At 32.2% G+C, this 25,531-nt stretch overlaps 3 protein-coding genes across 4 annotated transcripts in view; 2 read left to right on the forward strand and 1 right to left on the reverse strand.

Annotated features, from left to right (window-relative positions):
• LOC139489415 (polycystin-1-like) overlaps window positions 1–4,567 on the forward strand; it is a 50,913-nt gene extending 46,346 nt beyond the window's left edge. Inside the window, exons 34-37 of the mRNA XM_071275734.1 lie at window positions 1,348–1,506; window positions 2,283–2,538; window positions 3,213–3,500; window positions 4,364–4,567. Of these exons, the coding sequence (XP_071131835.1) occupies window positions 1,348–1,506; window positions 2,283–2,538; window positions 3,213–3,500; window positions 4,364–4,524 (864 nt within the window). The 3' untranslated portion in view covers window positions 4,525–4,567. The remainder of the gene's footprint in view (window positions 1–1,347; window positions 1,507–2,282; window positions 2,539–3,212; window positions 3,501–4,363) is intronic.
• A 1,734-nt stretch (window positions 4,568–6,301) lies between these two features.
• LOC139487546 (DPY30 domain-containing protein 1-like) lies at window positions 6,302–15,358 on the reverse strand. Its single transcript, XM_071272427.1, has 5 exons — window positions 15,225–15,358; window positions 11,303–11,461; window positions 9,407–9,529; window positions 8,318–8,476; window positions 6,302–7,504 (listed from the first exon to the last, which is right to left on the reverse strand). Exons 2-5 carry the CDS (start codon window positions 11,447–11,449, stop codon window positions 7,433–7,435), a joined length of 501 nt encoding a protein of 166 aa, XP_071128528.1. The 5' UTR covers window positions 11,450–11,461; window positions 15,225–15,358; the 3' UTR covers window positions 6,302–7,432.
• Window positions 15,335–24,870, forward strand: LOC139487544 (protein SPMIP2-like). Of its 2 annotated transcripts, none has more exons than XM_071272425.1 (6): window positions 15,335–15,513; window positions 17,481–17,704; window positions 18,121–18,179; window positions 19,230–19,507; window positions 21,438–21,494; window positions 23,672–24,870. In XM_071272425.1, the coding sequence occupies exons 1-5, from the start codon at window positions 15,441–15,443 to the stop codon at window positions 21,473–21,475; spliced, it is 672 nt and encodes a 223-aa protein (XP_071128526.1). In that variant the 5' UTR covers window positions 15,335–15,440; the 3' UTR covers window positions 21,476–21,494; window positions 23,672–24,870. The 2 variants fall into 2 exon arrangements, with proteins under 2 accessions (XP_071128526.1, XP_071128527.1); XM_071272426.1 differs by having other exon boundaries at window positions 19,230–19,324.
• The last annotated feature ends 661 nt before the right edge of the window (window positions 24,871–25,531 follow it).

Below are 25,531 nucleotides of genomic sequence, written 5' to 3' on the forward strand. Positions count from 1 at the left end.
TATGTATTACATATTTGTTTTTCGTTCATTTTTTGTACATAAATAAGGCCGTTAGTTTTTTCGTATGAAATGTTTTACATTGTTATTTCGAGGGCTTTTATAGCTGACTATGCGGTATGGGATCTGCTCATTGTTGAAGGCCGTACTATTACCTATAGTTGTGTCATTTTGGTCTTTTGTGGAGAGTTGTCTCATTGGCAATCATACCCCATCTTCTCCTTTTTTTTTATAATTAATGCGTTAGTTCACTTACTAAGTTAAACATGCAAGGAAAACTGCCAATAAAAAGAACCTCTTAACACGTTTTACTAGGTCTATCATAAAGTTTTCTCATTTGAATTAGAGTTTCATGCTAACTATATAATTTGAAACATAAAAAAACCCCAGCAAGTTATAAAAAAGACGGAATGTTTTGCCTGAATGCCGGATATATATCATTCCTCCTCTTTAAATCAGTAATAACTAAAACAAACAATGGTCACCTTTTACGATGCCACATTCAATTAATGTCGATGACGTAATTTCTACTTAATATATCTGAGGCTAGAACGTATATCATTCAATTTGTTTGATGATCAATATAGATATCATTTCACCAGAGAAATTAAATTGCTTGCAAATCTACGAGTAAACTTGTGTTTCTTGTTAAAACCGTTTTACATGTCTGTTGATAACCCAATTACTTGACATCAAAAACTCTGCAGATAAAATAAACTTTTAAAGGTACGCTTGTTTGTATATGTTTTCGTGTTTCCACATGGTTTTTGCAATATGGTAACATTTTGATATACATGGGTCACTTAAATATGTCATCAGATGCAACTTTCAAACATATTTGCGGGAAAGCGCACCTAATAGCATCGGGTCAAATATTGTCGATTGAACAAAACCGTGATACAGGATTTTGAAAAAAGCTGAACTGAATAATATAGATAAATAGTATTTATCGCTATTTTACAAAAAATACTGACAGATAATTTCCTTTCTCAGTGGAGTCGAGTGATATGAAATTAACGCTAGAAACTATAAGGGGGCACGTGGCGTTTCTAATAAAATTGACATGAAATTGACAACGTAGTCATAGGTAAAATAGCGATACACAATCATTGGTCATCTCAACTCGATTGCTTTTCTCGATAAACGATAAACAATATATATAAATATAGTTTGGATACGGCTATGTCTTTAAGATCAGCATATTGATGCGAAAGAAACCCAGCTGGTTCTATTTAAGGAGTTCATATAAAGGAATAGAAGCATATACAGGTAAACACTGTTAATGATTCAATTAAATTTTTTAGGTGATAGAAATAATCAATAACATAACAAAACATTATTCCTTTTTAGGAGTTCTGGAACGTATGGGAACTGATTGTATTAGCTATAGCTTATGGTTTGATGTTAGTTTTTATATATAGAAGTGTTATTAGTGTGCAGATGATGAAGAAGGTTAAGGACAATCCTACAACGTTTGTTAATTTCTTCTTTGCTATTGTTTGGGACGAGGTAAGCATAATTCTTGTTCTATATACAATGTAATAATTTGTGTTGAATAGTTGTACTCCCAACCGAGTAAAATTTCATCGCGAGTTTGGCATAGTTATATGAGGGAAGTTTGAGAGTGAAACAATTCCATGACCGATGTTTTACGAATGTGGTGATCTACAGCCTGGCTCTCAAACGATACATTATAATCGGTTATCTCTCATATGGCATAGTTGGTTTTTGATTTATTAAAAGAAAGAATGAACAGGCAAAAAAGAAGAGTGCAGCATAGCCTACCAAATTTGTACCAAAGTTGGCGTACAAATCGTATAATAAAAACAGTTTACGTTATAAATATATCTTTTCGTTGCAGTTATTTCAACTACAAAGCATGACTTCAAAAATTGAAAACTTCACGAAAGAGATATTTTACATTTCCAACCAATTTATCTCTAAAAGTAGCACATAAAAGGTATATTTGTTATTGCTAATTTCATTTGACTAGGTGAAAAATGGCTTGTAAGCAAACTTTCGTTTAAAATATACCTTGGAATAGAAACTGTACCGTATGTCCTTAAGATTTGAACTGTCAGCTTGAATGCTTCTCAGCAGATATATATACATTGTTATACACCTTACAAATGTACAGTTGATATGTATCTTATCAGATGTCCATTATGTATGCGTGTAATACAGTTGCTGTGTTTAAGCGTTGTCAAAAAAACTGAAGTATTTATGAAAGTTAATAAACAATTGGTTGTTTTACTTAACAATATAAACATTATATATACTTGTAGTGCTGTGGATATTTCATTGGAATTCTAGCTTTTATGGAAACACTAAGGTTTTTGAGACTACTACGATTTAACAAGAAAGTATCTCTATTTACTTCGACAATGATGTATGTAGCCAAACCACTGCTAAGTTTTGGTGTTGTATTTATGTCTGGATTCTTAGCATTTTCTACAACAGCTTATTTCTTCTTCAATACTTACATGTTTGACTTCAGAACATTTGTATCAACGTTAGAAACGCTGTTATCCATGATGTTGGGTGAGTGACTTGTAATTAACTTGTCCATTTATTGTGTTGTTGAGGGGCTGTCATCTTGACATATTTCCTGCATTTCTTTTATACATTTCTTTAAAGACTTGCATCCACTAATTAAGAGAACACTGGTGTGAATACAATCAAATTCAAACAAAAAGGTACTTCGTTGACTTATAGTTGCTTAAATCCTTATCATGAGGATACATTTGTGAATACGCGTTGATATTATGATTGATATGTGGTTTGTGTAAACCAATAAACAGTTCAATTGTTAAACACAAATAACATGAACGACTATAGAGTCGATAGGAGTTATGTAGAAACCGATGAAACATTTTTTTAATCGTGTTTCACGACTTGCAGTCTGTAAAAAATGTTACACATCCTAATGAAATTGTGGTGTAAACATAACAGGAGAGTCAAAAGGCCAGAGCAAAAACCACAAAAAGAAAGAACAATTTGTTTTATAATGTGCTTTAGGCATACATAAAAGCGCAAAAGGAGAAATTGTTGATTGGTATGTGAAAAACATTAAACCTTTGATTTGCAGTCTTTGTAAGAACACAAATCAATTATTGATCGTCAAATAGGTAACCCGTATAACGTATCCTATCTCTACCATTTTGCAGTTCTTACTTTCCGTACACAGGGTACATTTTGTATATTTTCTTTTTCAGGTAAATTCGATTATGAAAAGGCATGGACCACTACAAGAGTTGCGGGCCCAATTATATTCGGAATGTTTGCTCTATGTTTTAACTTTATTCTCGTCAACTTTTTCCTGACAATTATAATTGATGGTTTTGAAGTGGTTAAAAGTGATTTATCTAAACAATCAAACGATTATGAAGTAGTAGATCACATGATGAAGAAAGTGAAACTGCTTTTAGGTATTGATGTACCAAGAAAAAGGAAAACTGGATATTCAATGGATCCTAGGCTGAATATATATACATATATAGAAGGCATGTATCTAATGTAATTGTAATGCATACGTTGTGTGTGTGTGTTTTGTGTAAAACACACAAGCACATATAAGTATACATATTCAATCTTTGAGCACCTCATCGCAAAAAAACTCAGTAAAGATTGTCAAGTGTCTTCAAGTTTAATAACATGACCCTGCAATATATTCCCTGCTTTACTTGTCATGATTAAAAAGTTTATGTAAAGTCGTTATGGTGAATGTCATGTTACAATTATCAAATAATTTTAACAGTATCATGGGTCAAGGTCCTGTCAAATTGACATCATTCTATAAACTTAATATACCTAGTGGGTCATTTATTAAGGTATCGGAGAAACTAAGATTATAAAAAAAAACCAATGAAAAATGAACATATCAAGGCCAGATGATCAATGATATACATACATGATCGCCTTACAATCCTTCCTTACGCCATATACCTTAGATGACAATGATGATTAAATGGTGTTCAATTTTAATTTTCAAAAATCAAACAAAACAAATCCACTTTTTAAGAAGTCATTAATCATATAACGAGTTTAAAAACAACAGACACAAACTTCAGATCATAAGTAATATGTAATAGTAATACGAATCATCAAGGTTTTTCTACCTTCTGAAATACTACCATAATACAAAATATTTCAGTTTCCGTCTATCTTCCTTGCATTTCGCGTTTGGGACAAGCATCACTGATATAACTAGACATGCATTTTCCTCTTTTACACAACAACAAAAACATTCCTGTTGAAACAGGTTATGCCTCAAAATTATTATATGTACAAATAAGAGAAGACTTGTAAAGATAGTAACGTTTAGGTTGATCAGATTATCAAGTTACAATTTTATATTAAATTTCAGGTAAAACTCCCGACCAAGAGTTGTGTGATGAGTTAGATGGTAAAGTTCAGAGTATGATAGAGAGATGTAATACTCTTGCTGAGTTTCCAGAAGATGAAGATCTAGAGAATGAAATCCAAGAAGTCAAAACAAAGAAAAAGAAGAAAATTATTGTTGCTTAAAGATTTATTAACGGTTGTGTTGGCTAAAACTGTGTTACTTGTATATTAATTTGAGTAAAACTTATCCAATTGTGCCATGTCAATGATTTCTGAAAGTAAATTTATGGTGAGATCTTAAAGGTATGTGTACTTGTAGACAAAACTGAAAGAGATTGATCACCTTATTTTATACATTTCTATTTTCTTGTTTTAAATAAAACTAGTGAAGCATTTTCCGACATATATGTATTTTTTTCAATCTAGTACTTGTTGTCTTCGGTTATATAGAGACGGTGTTCTTCTATTTAGGTTTTTAAGTAATGCACAACTGATTAAGTGCTTTTGATCTCTTATTACTTTAGTACTGTGCATATATTATGTATATTAATGTCGACTATTGAATTATGTTTTTATTCTAGTAATCGAAGTTTCAGGACCTGAGTTTAAAGTGTTAGTTGAACTAGTATATCATTTAAAACAAGAATGTGTCCATAGTACATGGATGCCCAGCTCGCACTATCATTTTATTTGTTCAGTGTTCCGTGGAATTGGGGTCAAAACTTTGATTTGGCATTAATATCATATCATAGGCAACATTTGTACTACGTTTCAAGTTGATTGGACTTCAACTTCATCTAAAACTACCTTGACCAAAAACTTTAACCTGAAGTAGGACAGACGGACGATCGGACGAACAGACGGACGGTCGAAAGAACGGACAAAGAGACGCACAGACCAGAAAACATAATGTCCCTCTACTATCGTAGATTGGACATATGACTTCATCAAAAACTTCCTTGACCAAAAACTTTAACCTGAAGCGTGACAGACGAACGAACGGACGAACAGATGCACAGACCAGAAAACATAATGCCCCTCTTCCATCGTAGGTTGGGTATAAAAAAACACTGTAATATTCCTGAAGGGTACCGGCTTTCCCTTATGTCAAAAATGTGGATTAAACTTTTTTGGACGATTTTATACCAAAATTTGATTAATTCCACGAAGCATGAGATATTAAAATGTTTTTGTGCTTAAAAGGGTGGCGTGAGTCTTATATACCATCCTTGTATCTACCATGGGTATTTAACAAAACTTACGGAATTCTAGGTGTCAAATGCTCAACTAACCCTTTATTTGACATTTTCAACTTTTTTTTTTACTCTTGTGTCACTAATGTATGGCTTTCGTAAAAGAAACATGCCTCTAGCTTACATTTTTCTGGTATCAATGGACACTTTAATTTAAGGTTGTTTGAAAAAGATTTAAAGGGCCATAACTCCTGCAAGCAAGACTAATTTATACCCGTTCTGGACCTTCGTCACTGCACGCAATAGTGTGTGATGACCTGTATACTGAAGCATACCTGATCATTCAAAGGAAGTCATAAAAGTCGTGAAAAGCTTGATGAAAGTTTTCTACACAAGGACTTTATGATGAAGGACAGACAGACTAACATCTCAATTTACAATATGGAATCAAGTTACTATCCTTAACCTGAAAGACAACAGAAGAGTTCCTTTCAATCAATGAACCTACTGATATACAGCATCCAAATTTGTTCTTTTGCAAAACTGAAAGATCAGAATTACAAATTCTTCAACAACAGTATATAGTGAACATGTCCATCCAATTTAAGTTTTAAGAAAATAAGCATGCAGTATTTATTATGTAAACTGCTTGCAAACCTGTTCTTGGAGAAAATAGAAATTGACTCTACCATTTTACATACTTATGCTAGGCACTTTTCTGTTCCAATTGTAACATGTGGAAGGTATAACAAATAGAACAGAGAAAATAAAATCATAATATTTATTTTGTAAATTTCACAATAAATAAATCATATAAACAAATCATAAATAGTTTTATCACATCAAAAATTTAGGAATGCTGTTTTAGGATTGTACGAGCATGGTTTGATTAAAAAATGACCAGAGAAAATAATACATAATAAATAAAGGCAAGACATGGTGTAATTATACTATCACAGATGTCCCTGTCCTAATATGGCCTTAATTGTAACAATTATTGTATGGAAACTTAATAATCCACATAGACTGTTACCAAAAGTTTGAAATCCTAATAAAATAACAATAGTATTGTTTAAACAGGGTCATTGTCATCTGCAAAGATTTCCATGAAATACGTTAAGCTTATACAAGCTGGACATTGTATAAATGTTAGAAGATTGTTTCCATGTGGCCACTTAAGACAGGGACTGTATATCTATATGTAATGGCACTTATTAGAAGATTGTATCGATGTGGCCACTTAAGACAGGGACTGTGTATCTATATGTAATGGACTGTGTATCTATATGTAATGGCACTTATTGGTTTGTTAATGTTAGTAATGCTTCAATTAATAATCAGCACCCTTTTGACTTAGAACAAAACATACAGTTCTGAAATATGTTGATTAAACAATATCTATAATACTGAAAACTTAACCTGGTTGATAAAATACACCCATAAATAATACATGTTCAAAATCAGAGAAAGTGACAATTAACCTTTAGTTAGAATAAAAAAAATATATTGTAAAAGATAAGCAAATTGAACATTATGTCAAACGTAAATTCATTCATATAAATTAATCTCATGTAAAAAAGTGACTACATTTTCAATAAGAGCAATAGTGCAGTGTAAGGCAACCTCCATGTTTGATAAACTTGACCCTACTTTCTATACATAATATTGTAATGACAAACATAATAAGTAAGGCCAACTAACAAGTAAGTTTGGTTCCTATTGTGTGCTTTAAACAATCAAAACTTCTTCAAAAATGCAATAAATTGCTAAATAATTAATTTTTTTTCAGAAACTTGTCTACTTTTCCTCAGTCTTGTAGTAGGAAGACAAAAAGGTATTTGACAATCTTCCTATATTTAGAATGTTGATACAAAGTGAAAGTCAGTATTATCCTGGTCTTAATCTTCCTGGTCTCCTTCTTTCTCTTCTGTTTCTTCCTTGTCTTCTTCCTTACTTTCTGGTTCTTCTTCCTGTTAATAATAAAATAAAACTCATAAAGAAGATGGAAAGATGATACAGCATTAAATTGAAGATTAGTTCATGACACTACATAAGATATGATTGACTGATTTATTGTTGGTGTTGAATGCCACTTTCAATACTCATCTATATTACGGTAAATTTTTATTGGTGTAGGAAGCTGGAGTACCCGGAGAGAACCATCGTCTTTTATCAGGAAAACTGTTAATAAATATAGATTCTACCACTGCATTGAGTGTGATACGATACTTTTCCAATTGAGACAGTTAAATTTTCAAATTTAAAACAAGAGGCTTGCCAAGCTTTTTAATTATTTAAAACTGACTTGTTGAGAGTGGACAAATATCTTATTACACGAGATTTGGTGGTGGAATCTGTTTCTCTGAAGATTTAACAATATGCAGGCAAACTTATTCCTTCTTTGCAAATGATCTCTGCAAAAAGATGTGTTCTTTCTATGTAACTTCATCAGGCATGGTTGCCTTTTTTCATGTCGTCACAGTAGGAAATTCAGAGGAAAGCAAGAAAATTCAATGTCATCCATAATAGAATTCTGACCAAAAAAGAACTGAGATTAAACCAACCACACGTTGATTAAATAAAAATAATCAATATGTCAAGAAAAGGATAAATCGTGTAAAAATTAGAGAAATATATTAATAAATGCATGTATCAAAGGTTCCGGACTAAACCAGAATGACAAATAATCTGTAGAGCACATCGTATAATAATTTTCCTGCTAAACACACTAACATTTGCACAATAGTCTAAATCATTCTCACATAAATATCTGACAAACTGACCTTTTTCTCTTCCTCCTCTTCTTTTTTCTCTGTTTCATCAGTTTTCTGTTCTGATGTTTCCTCTGTGACCTTTGACATGTCTTCAGCAGGTTCATTTGCCTCAATAACAGGGGGAAGTTTAGTTGATGAACTCTCTTTCAATGCTCGCTCTGCGTCAGCCTAAAAATAAACAATGTTATAACCTTATGTAAATATAAAGTACATACAATTCAAATGTAAAACAAGATTGTGTCCATAGTACACCAATGCCCCACTTGAATTATTATTTCTATGTTCAGCGCACCATAAAAATTGGGGTCAAAACTCTAATTTGGACTTTAAATTAGAATAATCATATCATAAGGAACATGTTTTCTAAGTTTCAAGTTGATTGGACTCCAACTTTATTTAAACTACCTAAACTAATAACTTTAACCTGAAGCTGGACAGGAATGAACGAATGCATGTACATGTACACAGAAAAACATAATGCCCTTAAATTGGGCATAAAAAGTTCTTAAAGATGTGTAAAACATGATAATTAAAGAAATACTACATGTATGCAGAATATTTTGTTTAGACCTACATGTATCAGGAAGTAAGGGGTCATACAGTTATCAAGATTACTGACAAATTTCATCTGTTTTCTCTTTCTAATTTCTGTGGCATAGTTTTACAAAATTAAATCAAACTGACTGCAAATATGTATTCACTTGTTCTTTCTTGTAAATTCTTGAAACAGAAGAAGTTTTTAATTTCCATATATACATGTGTATTGTCAAGTTGTAGAACATTCCTTTAGCTACAAAAGATGGAAGATGTACCATATTTTGTTAAAACATGACTTTACAAAACAACAGTATTCCTTTTCTTACAAAGAAACAGACTGAAAACAGTAAAAGATTCATGTTGGGCCCTTTTTTTGGCTGACTTACAGTATGTTTTTTTTACCATTTATGAAGGCCATACTGCTGCCTATAATTTTCCTTGGAGTACCGTATTTTTGTTATGTTACTTTTTTCAAGAACCAAAATATAACTATACACATACATGTACAGTACTGCATTGCATATATAATTATGACATATTACAATATGATTGTCTATATACCTGTCTTCTTTCTTCATCTTCTTTGGCAATCTGTTCTGCTTCCAACTTCCTTTTTTCTTTCAGTTCCTCATCTTTGACAAAGTTCTTCTTTTCTTCCTCTAATTGTTCAATTTCTCTCACTTTCTATAATTAATGAAAGGATAAAAATGTAATAAGCACTTGAAGTGTTGATGAAATATATTTGACGTTCAACACATACATTTTGTACATGTACACCCAGGGTTCTCGTTAAGACATGTATATGCTTCCTGGACGCATGGAAATCGACGCATCATTGAAACCCGTGTACGCCAAAAATTACCAAATATGTATTAATAACAAAATAAAAAAGTCTATGAAAAAAACACAATTTATAATTGATATCTTACAACTTGTTACTAGAAAGTAAAATCACAAAAATACTGAACTCTAAGAAAAATTCAAAACGGAAAGTCCCTAATCAAATGGTAAAGTTGAATGATAAAACACATCAAAGGAATGGACAACAACTGTCATATTCCTGGCTTGGTACAGACATTTTTAAATGTAGTAAATGGTGGATTAAACCTGGTTTTATAGCGCTAAACCTATCACTTGTACATGAACAACAGATACATCAAAATGTCTTAAAATGGGGAACAACACAAACAACACCAAAAAACTAGAGATGATTACAGGTGCTCCAGTAGGGTAAGCATATCTTGGTCAACATGTGGCACCTATCATGTTGCTTATGTTATTACAAAGCCTGTAAATTGTCTAATACGGTAGTCACCATAGGTCCCATTCGTGAATTTGAAACAGGATTGTAGTTACGGCATGAGGAACATATCCGATATCATTTATATACACTAGATATTCCATAAGGTCAACCAACTGTTGGTGGTGTACGTAAAATCTTTAAGTGATGATTTCAACTTCATCATTTGGAACTCTTGGTTTAAAAACGAAAAGGTCACAATTGGGAAGCTATTATCATCTCTTTTGTCGTAGCAAAGTTGTTTTAAACTGACCCTATCAGTCAGTTTCTAGATAAAAGTCCTAATCAAGTGGTAAAATTAAATGCTCAAAACATCAAACAAAAGGATAATGTTTAAAGAAGGTTTGCCTTGTTTTACATTTGTTTTTTGGCCTTTTATTTACTTTATGTTTCATATCATTTATCGCATAAGGAATACACTACACTATAGAAATCTTTTTGAGAAAGGGGAGAAAAGGGAGGTGCAATTTTTTTTTATTTGAAATTTATGTCCAGAAGAAATACACTACAAAATAACTGTGCTACCTCACAGGCAAATACAAATTTAAATGAGAACTGATTTCAATCATAATTCATAAATATTGGTTTTTTTAAAAAAAAGATGTAATTTGATTTCAATCATAAATATTTTTTTTTTTATAGATTTAATTTGATTTCAATCATAAATATATATTGTTTTTTTTTTTTTTTTAGATTTAATTTGATTTCAATCATAAATATTGTTTTTTTTTTTATACAATTCAATTATAGAATAATTAATCGAAAAATTCAAATAGAGAAAAATATTCAACAACACATTAATTCATGAATGCGCGTAAATTATCAGTGTTGTTTGGTCACAAGTTGAATATTTTTCGATATTAATATGAACTCTTTAATTAGTTACTTATTCTTTTTATTACATTGACAAATGGCTTTTTTTAAAGAAATTAATGTAAAACATGTAAGGAACTATATCTTTTTTTCTACCCATTCACAATTGATCAACTGTTATTGATGTCTTGTTGTTGTATGACGTCAGAGAGTGAAATAACCACGTTTTTTTTTATCTTTTATCTTTTTTCATTTTATCATTTTTTATCTAACTGGGAAATCAATGTAATTCATTGCAACCAATGTACAATGATGTAATAACTTAATTTAAAGTCTTTTCTTACCTGTGCAGCATGATTCTGATTGTCCATATATTTATATAACCATTGTGCTATATATTCAACTGGATCCCTTGGTCGTTTCTCTGCTACTTCAGCTAAACAGGCTGTTAAACTGTTCCCCAAGTGCTTCTTCAGATATGTAGAGTCCATTTTGTATTATATCTATAAGAAAAGACAAATTATAATACATCATTGTACTGGCTATTATAAATATAAAATAAAAATATTAAAATTGGTAAAAACTGAATCACCTTTTCATCATTTAAATATAGAATACATATATACAATGAGAATGAAGTGGAGGGAATATGTCATTTTCAAATCTTATCAGGGTACCATTTTGTCTTTAGGTGCTGATTTGACAATATGCTGATGAAACAAGGTGCCATTTGACTTTGCGGATAGGAGTGATCATCATAGGACTGGTGCTGATTTAACTTGTATCCTATAACATGTGTATAAGTAATTTGGTGTAATGCTAGCTTGGTAAAAGAATGAAGATTTTTAACAGTGTGTGATATATTGTTGTTGAATAAAAATAAAGATTTTAAATCAAAACTAGATATTTTAAAGCGACAGGAATGGCCCCGTCTCAAAAAATTTGAAAAATCTGCAATTTTAATAACACATGTGGACACAAACATGATGGTTACAGTCTCACATATAAAAAATCAGCTCAAAATCTGGAGACGAATAGAAAAAAGTCTGTATAAGTGTGATTCTCAACAATTTTCAAAGTTGTATTAATCCCTTAATTGTGGCAAAAATTAGCGAAGCAGAATGAAACTTTAACTTGATCTGTAACTCATCATGGTAAGCTCACATACCAAAAATCAGCCTTATATTTGAAAGCATTTAGAAACTAGAGGCTCTAAAGAGCCTGTGTCGCTCACCTTGGTCTATGTGAATATTAAACAAAGGAAGCAGATTGAAAATTGACTACAAAGTTCAATAACTCCTACAGGGGTCAATTGACCATTTCGTTCATGTTGACTTATTTGTAGATCTTACTTTGCTGAAAATTATTGCTGTTTATAGTTTACCTATATCTATAATAATATTCAATATAATAACCAAAAACAGCAAAATGTCCTTAAAATTACCAATTCAGGGGCCGCAACCCAAAAACAGGTTGTCCAATTCATCTGAAAATTTCAGGGCAGATAGATCTTGACCTGATTAACAATTTTACTTCTGTCAGATTTTCTCTAAATTATTTGGTTTTTGAGTTAAAAGCCAAAAACTGCATTTTACCCCTATGTTCTATTTTTAGCAGTGGCGGCCATCTTGGTTTGATGGCCAGGTCACCGGACATATTTTTTAAACAAGAAACCCCAAAGATGATTGTGGCCAAGTTTGGATCAATTTGGCACAGCAGTTTCAGAGAAGAAGATTTTAGTAAAAGATATATAAAATTTACGAAAAATGGTTAAAAATTGACTTTAAAGGGCAATAACTCCTAAAGAGGTCAACTGACCATTTTGGTCATGTTGACTTATTTGTAACTCTGACCTTGCTGAACATTATTGCTGTTTACAGTTTACCTATATCTATAATAATATTCAATATAATAACCAAAAACAGCAAAATTTCCTTAAAATTAACAATTCAGGGGCCGCAACCCAAAAACAGGTTGTCCAATTCATCTGAAAATTTCAGGGCAGATAGATCTTCGCCTGAATAACAATTTTATCCAATGTCAGATTAGCTCTAAATGCTTTGGTTTTTGAGTTATAAGCCAAAAACTGCATTTTACCCCTATGTTCTATTTATAGCCATGGCGGTCATCTTGGTTAGTTGGCGGGGTCACCGGACACAATTTTTAAACTAGATACCCCAATGATGATTGTGGCCAAGTTTCAAATAATTTGGTCCAGCAGTTTCAGAGGAGAAGATTTTTCTAAAAGATTACTAAGATTTACGAAAAATGGTTAAAAATTGACTATAAAGGGCAATAACTCCTAAAGTGGTCAACTGATCATTTTGGTCATGTTGACTTATTTGTAGATCTTTCTTTGCTGAACATTATTGCTTTTTACAGTTTATCTCTATCTAAAATAATATTCAAGATAATAACCAAAAACAACAAAATTTCCTTAAAATTACCAATTCAGGGGCAGCAACCTAACAACGGAATGTCAGATTCATCTGAAAATTTCAGAGCAGATAGATCTTAACCTGATTAACAATATTACCCTTTGTCAGATTTGCCCTAAATGCTTTGGTTTTTGAGTTATAAGCCAAAAACTGCATTTTACCCCTATGTTCTATTTATAGCCATGGCGGCCATCTTGGTTAGTTGGCGGGGTCACCGGACACAAATTTAAAAATTTTAAACTAGATACCCCAATGATGATTGTGGCCAAGTTTGGTTAAATTTGGCCTAGTAGTTTCAGAGGAGAAGATTTTTGTAAAAGTTAACGCAGGCCAACGACGGACGACGACGCCGGACGACGCCGGACGCCAAGTGATGAGAAAAGCTCACTTGGCCCTTCGGGCCAGGTGAGCTAAAAATATCTGTATAACTGTGATTTTATAAAATTTTATCAAAGTCCAAAGCCCGAAATTACAGCAAAAATTTAGCCTAGCCGAGCAAAACTTTATCTTGATCTGTAACTCATCATGGGTAACTTACATACCAAAAATCAGCCCAATATCTTAAAGCATTTAGAAAAAAAGTAACTGATTTTCAACAATTTATCAAAGTCCATAGCCCGTAATTTTGGCCAAAAAAATGCTGAGTGGAACAAAACTTAAACTTGATCTGTAACTCATCTTGGTTAACTCACAAGCCAAAAATCATCCCAATATCTGAAAGCGTTTAGAAAAAAGACTGTATAACTGTGATTTTAAACAATTTATCAAAGTCCAAAGTCCATAATTTCGGCAAAAATTAGCAGAGCTGAACGAAACTTGATCTGTAACTCATCATGGTGACAGGTTTAACTCATATATCAAATTAAGTCCAATATCTGAAGGAGGTTAGAAAAAAAAACTTAGAAAAAAAACGTATAATGGTTTGTTGTGGAATGACGGACAAGGGTAAAACAATGAATATGGCACCGACAATTAACTTCGTTGCCAGGCCATAAAATAAAAGAAGATAATTATATATTTTACAGCTTGTGACGAGTTTGAAATCTGCTGTCTCTCTTTTACAAATCTTGGAGAAGAATGACTTAGTTTTTGATAACGACATTATTCATTTTTCATTTCGTCAAATTTAAAATTGTTCACAAAAGAAAACCTGTTTACACTTTAAGAATGTCACTTCACGTTATTTATTTATTTTTTACAGCAATGCACTAGCTAAAGCATAATTAAAATGCTTATTCAATGCAAATCATTTATAAACATGTGCATCTGTGTACATTTTCAAACATGAAAGGGGTGAACGAGAATAGGAGTGAACAAGAATGGGCGTGAACGCGAATCTTGGCAAACACACCCAGATTCACTTTTTAATTTTACCTGGGTCTTAAAAAAAATTTAGTTATTTAGCTAGGACCCTAGTCCAAATAATTTTGACTTCTGGCAAAGTTATTTAATTTTCACTCTGGGACGCCTTCCTTTGACCTTTCTATGCTATGTCGGGGCGTCCCAGAAAAAAAATAAAATTAGCCCTTCCAGACATCATAAATTATTTGGACTAGCTAGGACCCCTAAAATAAAAGAATCTTATAAATTCTTTCTCAATCATATGTACATCTTATTTTTATAATGTCAATTCGACTTCTTTATCACGAGGATTTCCTATCATAAACTCACAGTTTAAAACACACGTGTCTGACATAATTTGGCCAAAACATCATTCATGCTAATTCTAGATTTCAACATTGTAGTCTGTAAAAGGCTATTTTAAAGGAATTATTCTATCGATTTCTGTTAAATGTGTTAATTTCACCTTTACAATGCAATACTTTACCTTCTGACTTTCGTCTGTATGTTAATTAAAACAAAATTAAAATGAATTTCTATCAACAAAACGTTCACCGTTTTGGTATCTAACCGGATGTTTACGTATAGCCTCGAACAAACTCTACTTCCTTAGAAACCGTCTGGGCGTCACGTTGTCAAGTGGATTTATCAACTGAAGATCAACGTGGTTGACACACGACTGGTGACATCTATATCATCAACGATGCCGACCGAACAAGATCTATACAATGTCATTGACAGCAACGAACCATGGAAGGGAAGAATGCTATTTACAGGTTGGACTTCATTAGAATTTCAAATTAAATATAAATTTACATATTTTTAATTATTTTTTAAATGACTGGGGAAAATTATGCTAAAATAATAACAAATTTAGCCTATATCAACAATAACAACATTAAATAATTTTAAATATAAAAAAAAATAAAAATCAATTGAATATTGAACAACATTATTCTGAAAATAAAGGCGTAAACTACCGACGAGGACTAGCTGGTCCAAGCGAGTTAATTTTTATTATAGAGAGTTATATAAAATCAAGTAAAAAAAAAAAAGTAAATAAATAAATGGGGTTTGCCACATCTCTGGATGAGTAGAAATTTCTTTTGCTATTGAATTTAGATAAAATTAAATCCCAGTGATTATGCTTTGACCCATTATCTTTGCGTTGATCTCATAATTACAATATTTAAGATCATTTAAGGTTGAAATGAAACCTTAAACCTGATCTGAAATAATATTATGAAAGCACAATATTATTTTATAGGGAAATTAAAGTTACAATTTCCTCATTAAATGGGTATTGTGTGGCCTAGACAAAATCAATTCTAAGCGGAGACCACTTGGATTTAATTTTGTTATTTTAGTTGAACGTTGTTTATCAGTTTTATTGCCATATAATAAATAATCCATTAAGTACTTATAAATAATATATATGTACCAACTGAGACTGCTGTGTTAAATAAGTCTCCGATACCCGTTTCATTGATTTTTCTTTTGTTATTATACTGCTTCAAACACTGGGCACAAGTACTTAATTTGATATCTTGTACACAGGTTGAGTACAGCAAACTTTAAATAAAATCGAGACCCCCTAACCTAAATTTTAGATTACGAACGTAACCTTTTTGACTGACTTAAGGAATTAATTCTCTTTTGAGAGGTTTACTAACAGCGTTTCTGTAATCCGATAAAAATCTGTCTTTTTTTTGGTCAGATTTGAAATATAATGTCAGTCTTATCCATCACTAACAAATGGTCACAGCTAGTGTGTCCCGTATATATTTATGTAGTATGATTATCCCGTATGCCATTACGATTTATATAATCCACGAGTATTTCTGATTAAAAATTTCTTTTTACATTGAAAATACGGGACAGTGCAATCAGATTAATGGACAGGGTGTTTAGTTGAAAAATATTTGAATGATTTTTTTTACTTTCTTTTAAATTTACTGCAACGAAGAGGAAGATTTAGTTTTCATAAATTGCAAAACTTAAAGATAAAATTGACAAGTTGATGAAGTCTTGAGAATTTGAAAATACAAAAAAATGTACTTTAATTTGCAACTGCTGCCACATGTTTAGGATTTCAGTCTTCAGCTTTTAGAATCGGAAAAGAACAATAAAAGAGCTGTAAGCTTAGTTTCATTGGATTTGTCAAGCGCATGTATGGATTTAGTGTTATGAACTATTTTCTTTATTTCTTTTAAATTTTCAATATGCATTATAACCCTGTAAATTCGTGTCTGGTCTAAAATCGACGCTTTTGCTGCTTTATCCGAAAGACAATTTTCAATATGTTTGAAGTTCGAAATACAAGAGAAGACTCTCTAATTAGCAACAGTTTACAGAATCAACTATTCGTTTATTCAAAATTAATCATTATGCAACGCCAGCTAATTGTTCTTTTATATATATATTTACGAATCCGAATTCTTGTAAAAAGTAACTGAACGTCACTTTCCCCCTGCAATAGATGCAATTCTGTGCATTGTAAAGTAAGTACATAGTAATGATAGGAAATCTTTTTGCAACGGCTCGGATGTGAAATACGGGAAAACTGACACTACCTGTCCATGAAATTTGGTCCTTTGCTGTATGCCTTTATGAAATTTATTACAATTCTTTAATAAATGGTCGAATTCTGTGAAAATCAGTATAGGAAAAATAATCAAGACTTGCCATTGCCTCGTCATCTAATTTCTCCGTATAAATAAACCAGTTTAACACAAATTCTCAGGTCCAGATGCTACTAAAGATCACTTGATGACTGTCAATCAGGAGCACAGACAGGTCGGTATAGGGACCATGTCCAGAGAAGGCACCAGTGAGACTGATTACCTGTGGAGACCTGCAACTGGAACACCTTTCCACAGGCCTAGGACTAGTAAAGTTGGGGAAGTTGGCTGGGGAATACCTAATAGCACCGACTGGAAAGTGTCTCGGACAGGAAAACAGATAATGGTAAACTTGTATTTTACTGCCACTTCATTTCAATCTGGTGGTTATCTGCAGTTTAAAAAAAACTTCATTTAAGGCATCACTATTATCATCTTTATCGCTTGTTTCCGTACGATCAACGTTATATCAATGTTTAACCCGCGGAATTAGGGAAAGTATTTCTAAATCTAGGTACTGAGGCTTTTGCAATTAAGGAAATTTGTAACTATTTGTCTCCAAACGTGAGACATGATCCACTAGATTTTAAGCAGCCTTGCTTTGATTTGCACAAGGACTAAACAATAATAAATATTTCCCAGTGATATAAATAGCTAATATATAATGACAACTTTTTGTTCTTGTAACCGTACCGCCAGTTATAGCTCAGAGCTTCATGTTTTTCAAATAATAATTTGCAATAAAACATATTTATTTTGCAGCTCGGAGAATTTCGACAAGCCTGTGAAGACCGACACTCACATCTGTATCAAAATGCATGGTAGGTTTTCAGTGTTATTAGCGCAGAGCAAAATCAATTTTTAATAATAATAAAAAAACGCCTTGAAAACGCAAAATGATATTGGATGGAAAGTTGTCTCATCGGCACTGATACCACATATTCTTGTATCTAAATACTCAATACCGCAATTAGCCATACTTTCAAAAGAATGGTTTTGTATTTGGAGAAGGTCCAATAAGACCCCTTTTTGGCCCCAAAATATAGCAGTTTTATAAAATTGTTAAGATGTAAACTTTTAGTTATTTATTAGAAAGGAGAATGCTTCTACTACGTAAATATTGTCTGTTTTTGATAATACAATGCACATATATCGGATACTATAATCATTAAGTCATGCTAAATTACTGAAATCATCACAATTTTAGCATTTTAGATAAATTTAGTGGGTTTCCGTCTAAAAATGAGAGTGACCGCATTTGAGTGCATTCTTAATATTGAAATGTAAGTTGTATTTGATGATAAAACATAACATACATAAAGGTTGTGGATGAGCACGGATGCGGCCACTTTCATTTTTGACAAAAACCATCTGAAAAGGATGGCATATTTGAAATTTTTTTCATATTTGAGGTTGAATCGGAGCGTTTCCAATGACTAAATCAGTTTAAATCTTTCACATTAACTAATTTAACATACCCCCCCCCTTGAAATCAAATAAGCACTGTTAAAGTCAACGTTTTGTTCAAATTGTGACTGTTAAAGTCGAGTCCATGAGTCCAACGACCCCCCCCCCCCCCCCCTTTGGAAATTCCTGGCTACGGGCCTGTTTAATCAAATGAAATAGACACTTAAGTGTTTAAAAAGTGTCCAAAATCTTTTGTGAGATGAACCGGAAATTTGAGGCTAAAATCGGCCCTCACCGGACGTACTCCTTTCACCATCTTAAATGAAAAAACTTTATTTACTAAAGAGAATTTTAATTTCTAGGATTTTCTCTTAAAATAGTCATAAACACTTTTTGATACATCAATTTTTGATTCATATATTATCTTAGCCTTTTCGTCGATAACATAAGAATTGTACATTTAGGTTCCCAGGGCCAAGAGATGAGATTCCTGAATCAACCGATGCTGCTTTAATCATGAACGTCTATAGACCAAAAACAACAGAACAGCATCACACAGGTAGTTATTGGTCCACAAGGAGAAACAGACGTACCCCATCGGCAACACGAATAACCAGCTTTTATACCACACCAACTGCCATGCACACAACCAATACTTATTCCACACGAATACCATCAGCGTCACGAACAACCAATTTTTATTCACATCACAACTATTACAAGCGTTCTCATTATCAAGAAGGTACCACTTCCTGTGGCATGGAGCTTTAGTTGTAGTGCTATTGTGGTGTGAATGGCTCTGTTGTTATAGCTCTACCTTAGTCAATAATAGTTTAGACGACGATTTCATGAAGCAAACTCACCTTAAAACTCACACATTAACGAAAGATATATGCTAGTATAAAATCACATTTCTCCCAAGCACCTTTTCATTCTATATTTTTTTCAGTTTGTTTACTTTAAATACTTTTCTAGAAGTAAATTGTGCAATATAGTTCTATTATTTGAATTTACCCAGACAGGAGGGAGAAAAGGCTCAATGTCAGTCTTATAAAATAGATTATAATATTCAAACGAAGCATAGTTTAATTTTGTTTCTATGTATAGATATAGACATCTTAAACTACTTTCCACTGGACTGTAAGTTCTTCGACACTGGTATTTATGGTTTATTTTGTATTAGGGTCCAGGATTTGTATTGAAGTTCTTAGATGCAAGGGAGTTTGTTCACGTAGTCTGTTCTGACACTAAAATCCATACAAGTATATTCACTGAGGACTTAAATTAAATAGAAATGTCATTGTATTAGCTTTACTCTCTATAAACCATTTTGATAAATACTGATACACAACAATTATGCCATGTTTATGCTATTTTTATATACAGTTATATGGTTGTGATTATTCTGGTCAATATTGCCAATGTGTTTTGATGTACAAATGTTTATTAAAGGAAATGTTACAATTGTTATAACTAAATAAAACAGCTTTGTGGACATTCTCCCTTGCAGTTGGATAATGGACATTTTGTAGAACGATACAAACTAGAATTTATACATATTAGTTGTAGGTGGTCAATTTCAGTTGATTTTAAAAGTTTATATCACGATTGATCAAGTTCGATCGTGGGACTTTAACTATTCTACTTAAGTTTTAATTTAGTTCCAATTGCATAATATTGTTTGGATTACAAAAGCAATTACTTTTTTAAATGCCCGAAAGAAATGACCACTTTCAACAAAATATAGGGTAATACGTTTTGTACTTGTACTATTGTAGGATAAATAAACCATCGCTTTTAAATGCTTATAAAACCAGTGTGATACGCTTTATAACATTAGCTAATGTTGATTTTGTGTGTGAAAAGGAATTACGTAACTTGAATTATTACATTTTCAATTTGATCTTAACAAATTCTTTTTAAAATAATATTATTTTTAAAATACATATCGACATTTTGATATAAACCATGGTTGATAAGTTGACTTATAAATCTGGTCATTTATTTGCTTCAATGTCTAAAAGTCTTTTCACTTGAGTTTTGGTTATATTTTTTGTTACTGCAGCCAGGGACAGTCTAAGTTAGTATGGAAAGTTACTGCTGCAGCATAAAATTACAAAGCTCTTTAATGTTAACATTTAGCGTTTCTGACAAAAAGTTTCAAATAGTTGAAAAGACAGGTGCGTTTCAATACGTCAGACAGCAAACTTCATTTACAGAAAAACCTATATATTCTTCTATATTCATAAATAGTTCCTACATTACACAAAAAAAAGACTGTCCTTATTAGAATAAAGCAATTATTTCACTACACCAAGTAAAATAAAACAAAACACATATAAATAAATAGGTAGTTAAATTGTTATAACTTTTTTAATATACACTGTAACAAATGTCAGTCTAAGTTATTATGTTTCACAGAATTAGGTAAGTATTATTTTAAACTATATGTTAAATTTCTTCAGACTTCAAAACACATTAAGTGTATCTTCGTAATTATATATTGTATAAGTTATGTTCAGAAAAGGTTAAAACAAGATTCAAACTTTAAAGCAACTTACTCAGAAGAAAATTTAAAACTGTGACAGTCATTAATGAATTTTTAACTGGATTATAAGAACTAGCTGACAGTTATGGTATGTAAGATTTATGTTTCTTTGTATTCGTTTCAGAGCCAGAGACATCAGATACTAACGCCAGTACCCAATGATCAGTTGTGGAAATAGAAGGTGAACATACATTAACATTAATTTTCATCAATTTAGAGTTGAGCAGGATTTGTTTTTCTTTCCGGTTAACCAGAGATAATTCCCGTTTTTTTGTGGGGGTTTAGGTTGCTATGTCTTCAGTTTTCTATGATGTATTTTGTGTTCTATTGCTTGTCTGTTTGTTGGGGTTTGGGTTGCTATTTCTTTAGTTTTCTATGATGTATTTTGTGTTCTATTGCTTGTCTGTTTGTTGGGGTTTGGGTTGCTATTTCTTTAGTTTTCTATGATGTATTTTGTGTTCTATTGCTTGTCTGTTTGTTGGGGTTTGGGTTGCTATTTCTTTAGTTTTCTATGATGTATTTTGTGTTCTATTGCTTGTCTGTTTGTTGGGGTTTGGGTTGCTATTTCTTTAGTTTTCTATGATGTATTTTGTGTTCTATTGCTTGTCTGTTTGTTGGGGTTTGGGTTTCTATTTCTTTAGTTTTCTATGATGTATTTTGTGTTCTATTGCTTGTCTGTTTGTTGGGGTTTGGGTTGCTATTTCTTTTGTTTTCTATGATGTATTTTGTGTTCTATTGCTTGTCTGTTTGTTGGGGTTTGGGTTGCTATTTCTTTAGTTTTCTATGATGTATTTTGTGTTCTATTGCTTGTCTGTTTGTTGGGGTTTGGGTTGCTATGTCTTTAGTTTTCTATGATGTATTTTGTGTTCTATTGCTTGTCTGTTTGTTGGGGTTTGGGTTTCTATTTCTTTAGTTTTCTATGATGTATTTTGTGTTCTATTGCTTGTCTGTTTGTTGGGGTTTGGGTTGCTATTTCTTTAGTTTTCTATGATGTATTTTGTGTTCTATTGCTTGTCTGTTTGTTGGGGTTTGGGTTTCTATTTCTTTAGTTTTCTATGATGTATTTTGTGTTCTATTGCTTGTCTGTTTGTTGGGGTTTGGGTTGCTATTTCTTTAGTTTTCTATGATGTATTTTGTGTTCTATTGCTTGTCTGTTTGTTGGGGTTTGGGTTGCTATTTCTTTAGTTTTCTATGATGTATTTTGTGTTCTATTGCTTGTCTGTTTGTTGGGGTTTGGGTTTCTATTTCTTTAGTTTTCTATGATGTATTTTGTGTTCTATTGCTTGTCTGTTTGTTGGGGTTTGGGTTGCTATTTCTTTAGATTTCTATGATGTATTTTGTGTTCTATTGCTTGTCTGTTTGTTGGGGTTTGGGTTGCTATTTCTTTAGTTTTCTATGATGTATTTTGTGTTCTATTGCTTGTCTGTTTGTTGGGGTTTGGGTTGCTATTTCTTTAGTTTTCTATGATGTATTTTGTGTTCTATTGCTTGTCTGTTTGTTGGGGTTTGGGTTTCTATTTCTTTAGTTTTCTATGATGTATTTTGTGTTCTATTGCTTGTCTGTTTGTTGGGGTTTGGGTTGCTATTTCTTTAGTTTTCTATGATGTATTTTGTGTTCTATTGCTTGTCTGTTTGTTGGGGTTTGGGTTGCTATGTCTTCAGTTTTCTATGATGTATTTTGTGTTCTATTGCTTGTCTGTTTGTTGGGGTTTGGGTTGCTATTTCTTTAGTTTTCTATGATGTATTTTGTGTTCTATTGCTTGTCTGTTTGTTGGGGTTTGGGTTTCTATTTCTTTAGTTTTCTATGATGTATTTTGTGTTCTATTGCTTGTCTGTTTGTTGGGGTTTGGGTTGCTATTTCTTTAGTTTTCTATGATGTATTTTGTGTTCTATTGCTTGTCTGTTTGTTGGGGTTTGGATTTCTATTTCTTTAGTTTTCTATGATGTATTTTGTGTTCTATTGCTTGTCTGTTTGTTGGGGTTTGGGTTGCTATTTCTTTAGTTTTCTATGATGTATTTTGTGTTCTATTGGTTGTCTGTTTGTTGGGGTTTGGGTTGCTATGTCTTCAGTTTTCTATGATGTATTTTGTGTTCTATTGCTTGTCTGTTTGTTGGGGTTTGGGTTGCTATTTCTTTAGTTTTCTATGATGTATTTTGTGTTGTATTGCTTGTCTTTTTGTGGGGGGTTGGGTTGCTATGAGATTATAAGGGGAACATCAGATCAACCAACCACATCAATTTAAGGCTGTACACCGTAGTTATACTACACTAGAGAACGTGTTGCATAGTTACCTATCAGAATTGTCATCTACCAACAGTTAATTTTTCTGTTTGATGAAATGATGTTGTTTCTTTTCAGGTATACGACGTCCATGAAGAGAAACAGTGCAATAGTTCACGAGATCTTCAAAGCCGCACCAGTATTATATAATAACCCAATGCCTCAGTTCTTGCACCAATGCTTCATATTGTAGTTTGTTGTACTTTGTACTACTTAAGTATCTAAGATACCTGTAGATTTCAAGCCATAGTCTTTCAGTTCGCCAGTATTTCACTTGTTTTTGTAGCTTAACTTTATTGTTTAATTTTAATATGTGTTAAATAAATCATGAAGATGATTGATGAGGGAGAAAACAAATCGTATTTAAAACCGATGCTTTGAATACTAAAACTGTTGTTATTTCAAGGACACGTACCAGTGCAATATTAAGCGTTTTATGTTACTATCCTACACAGAGAAACGTTTCCTGGGTCCATATAGAATTCTTTCATCCTTGAAACAAACTAACTGATTTATGAGCTACAGACTGTCAGAAACGAATCATTTGATCTCATTGAAACGAGCTAACCGGGACAGAATCCAGATACAGCTGTTATCCTAATGCTAGCAAGTTAATGTTTTGTTGGCTTGCTTGTTTTGTTTGTATAAATGTTTTCTCAGGATAACAGCTTTTAAAGAAATTTCAAAGAGAAATGACATCTTTGAACACTTCAAATCATGTTTTGCACCAATCAGCTAACTCGCTTCTCCTCTTTAAGATTCAGACTTCTTGTCTGTAATATAGACTATACTTCACTAATTGTTCCTAACATATATTTATATGTTTTTAGTATGTCAGTGCTTCATATTTATAAAAGAAGAGTACTGTATTGCCATTCAAGTTAGTCAGCTATTTACTAATTGTGCAGTTTTATAAATTAAGAAAGTAAAACATTGAAAGTCCGAAGATCGTTACCTGAATTTTTTGAAACATTCGTTACCTGGTAGTTATTCGTTAAAATTCGTGTTTTGATACTTATTCCTTACAGCAAACAACATGTTTACTCTTTCAACAGACCGATCTCACAGGTAGCCACACTGCTAACTATTTTGTTTCATAAATTGCTTTTAAAGATAATCATATTTGTTTTGTTGATGTGCTAAAGTGTTATCTAACACTACATGCTCAATTGTTACGACTTTTGCTCATATTATTGGTACTAGGTTTTTAGCAATTGCTATCGTGAGTGATTATATACAGTATTATTTTGAACACTATATAAAACGAAAAAACAAAATATGACTTGATCTTATTCTTATTTGAATCTTAAAGTTGGTGCCCGTTATCGCCCCTTGTTAAATAAACAAATATGATTAACAAAGAGACAAATACAAACAAAAGACTAAATTTCGTTAAAGTAATTATCTACAAACATGTTAAAATCACCCCAGAAACTAGCCATATTATGTGGACAATGTTCCTGTCTATTGTTGAAGATCATGTGACCGCCGTGAATTTTCTGTATTGTCGATGTGTTGCTGTCTCGTAACTTATAGAATGGTACTGAGTCATCGCTTCCAGATGAACAGTTGTTCAAAGAGAACATAATATATATATATAGTCAACCGGTAATCGTACGTTCTTTTAAATCACAAGAAATAGGTAAGCTGAACACGACGGCTGTAAAAAAATGGACATTTAAAAATTATAATGATGAAAAATTGCCTGTCCCTATTCAAGAGCACGTAATTCAGTGGTTGTCGTTTGTTGCTGTATTTCATATGTATATGTTTGTTGTTTAGTGCGTAAATCAGACCGTTGGAATCGATTTACATTTGTTATTTTTTTTCTTTTTGAAACTTATGCCGTGTAGGTTTTGCTCATTGTTGAAGTTCGTATGACTACCTATAGTTGGTAACTTTTATGTCATTGAATGTCTGGTGGAGAGTCTTCTCATT

This window comes from Mytilus edulis, chromosome 9 (assembly GCF_963676685.1).
Source record: "Mytilus edulis chromosome 9, xbMytEdul2.2, whole genome shotgun sequence".
Classification (NCBI taxonomy): domain Eukaryota; kingdom Metazoa; phylum Mollusca; class Bivalvia; order Mytilida; family Mytilidae; genus Mytilus; species Mytilus edulis.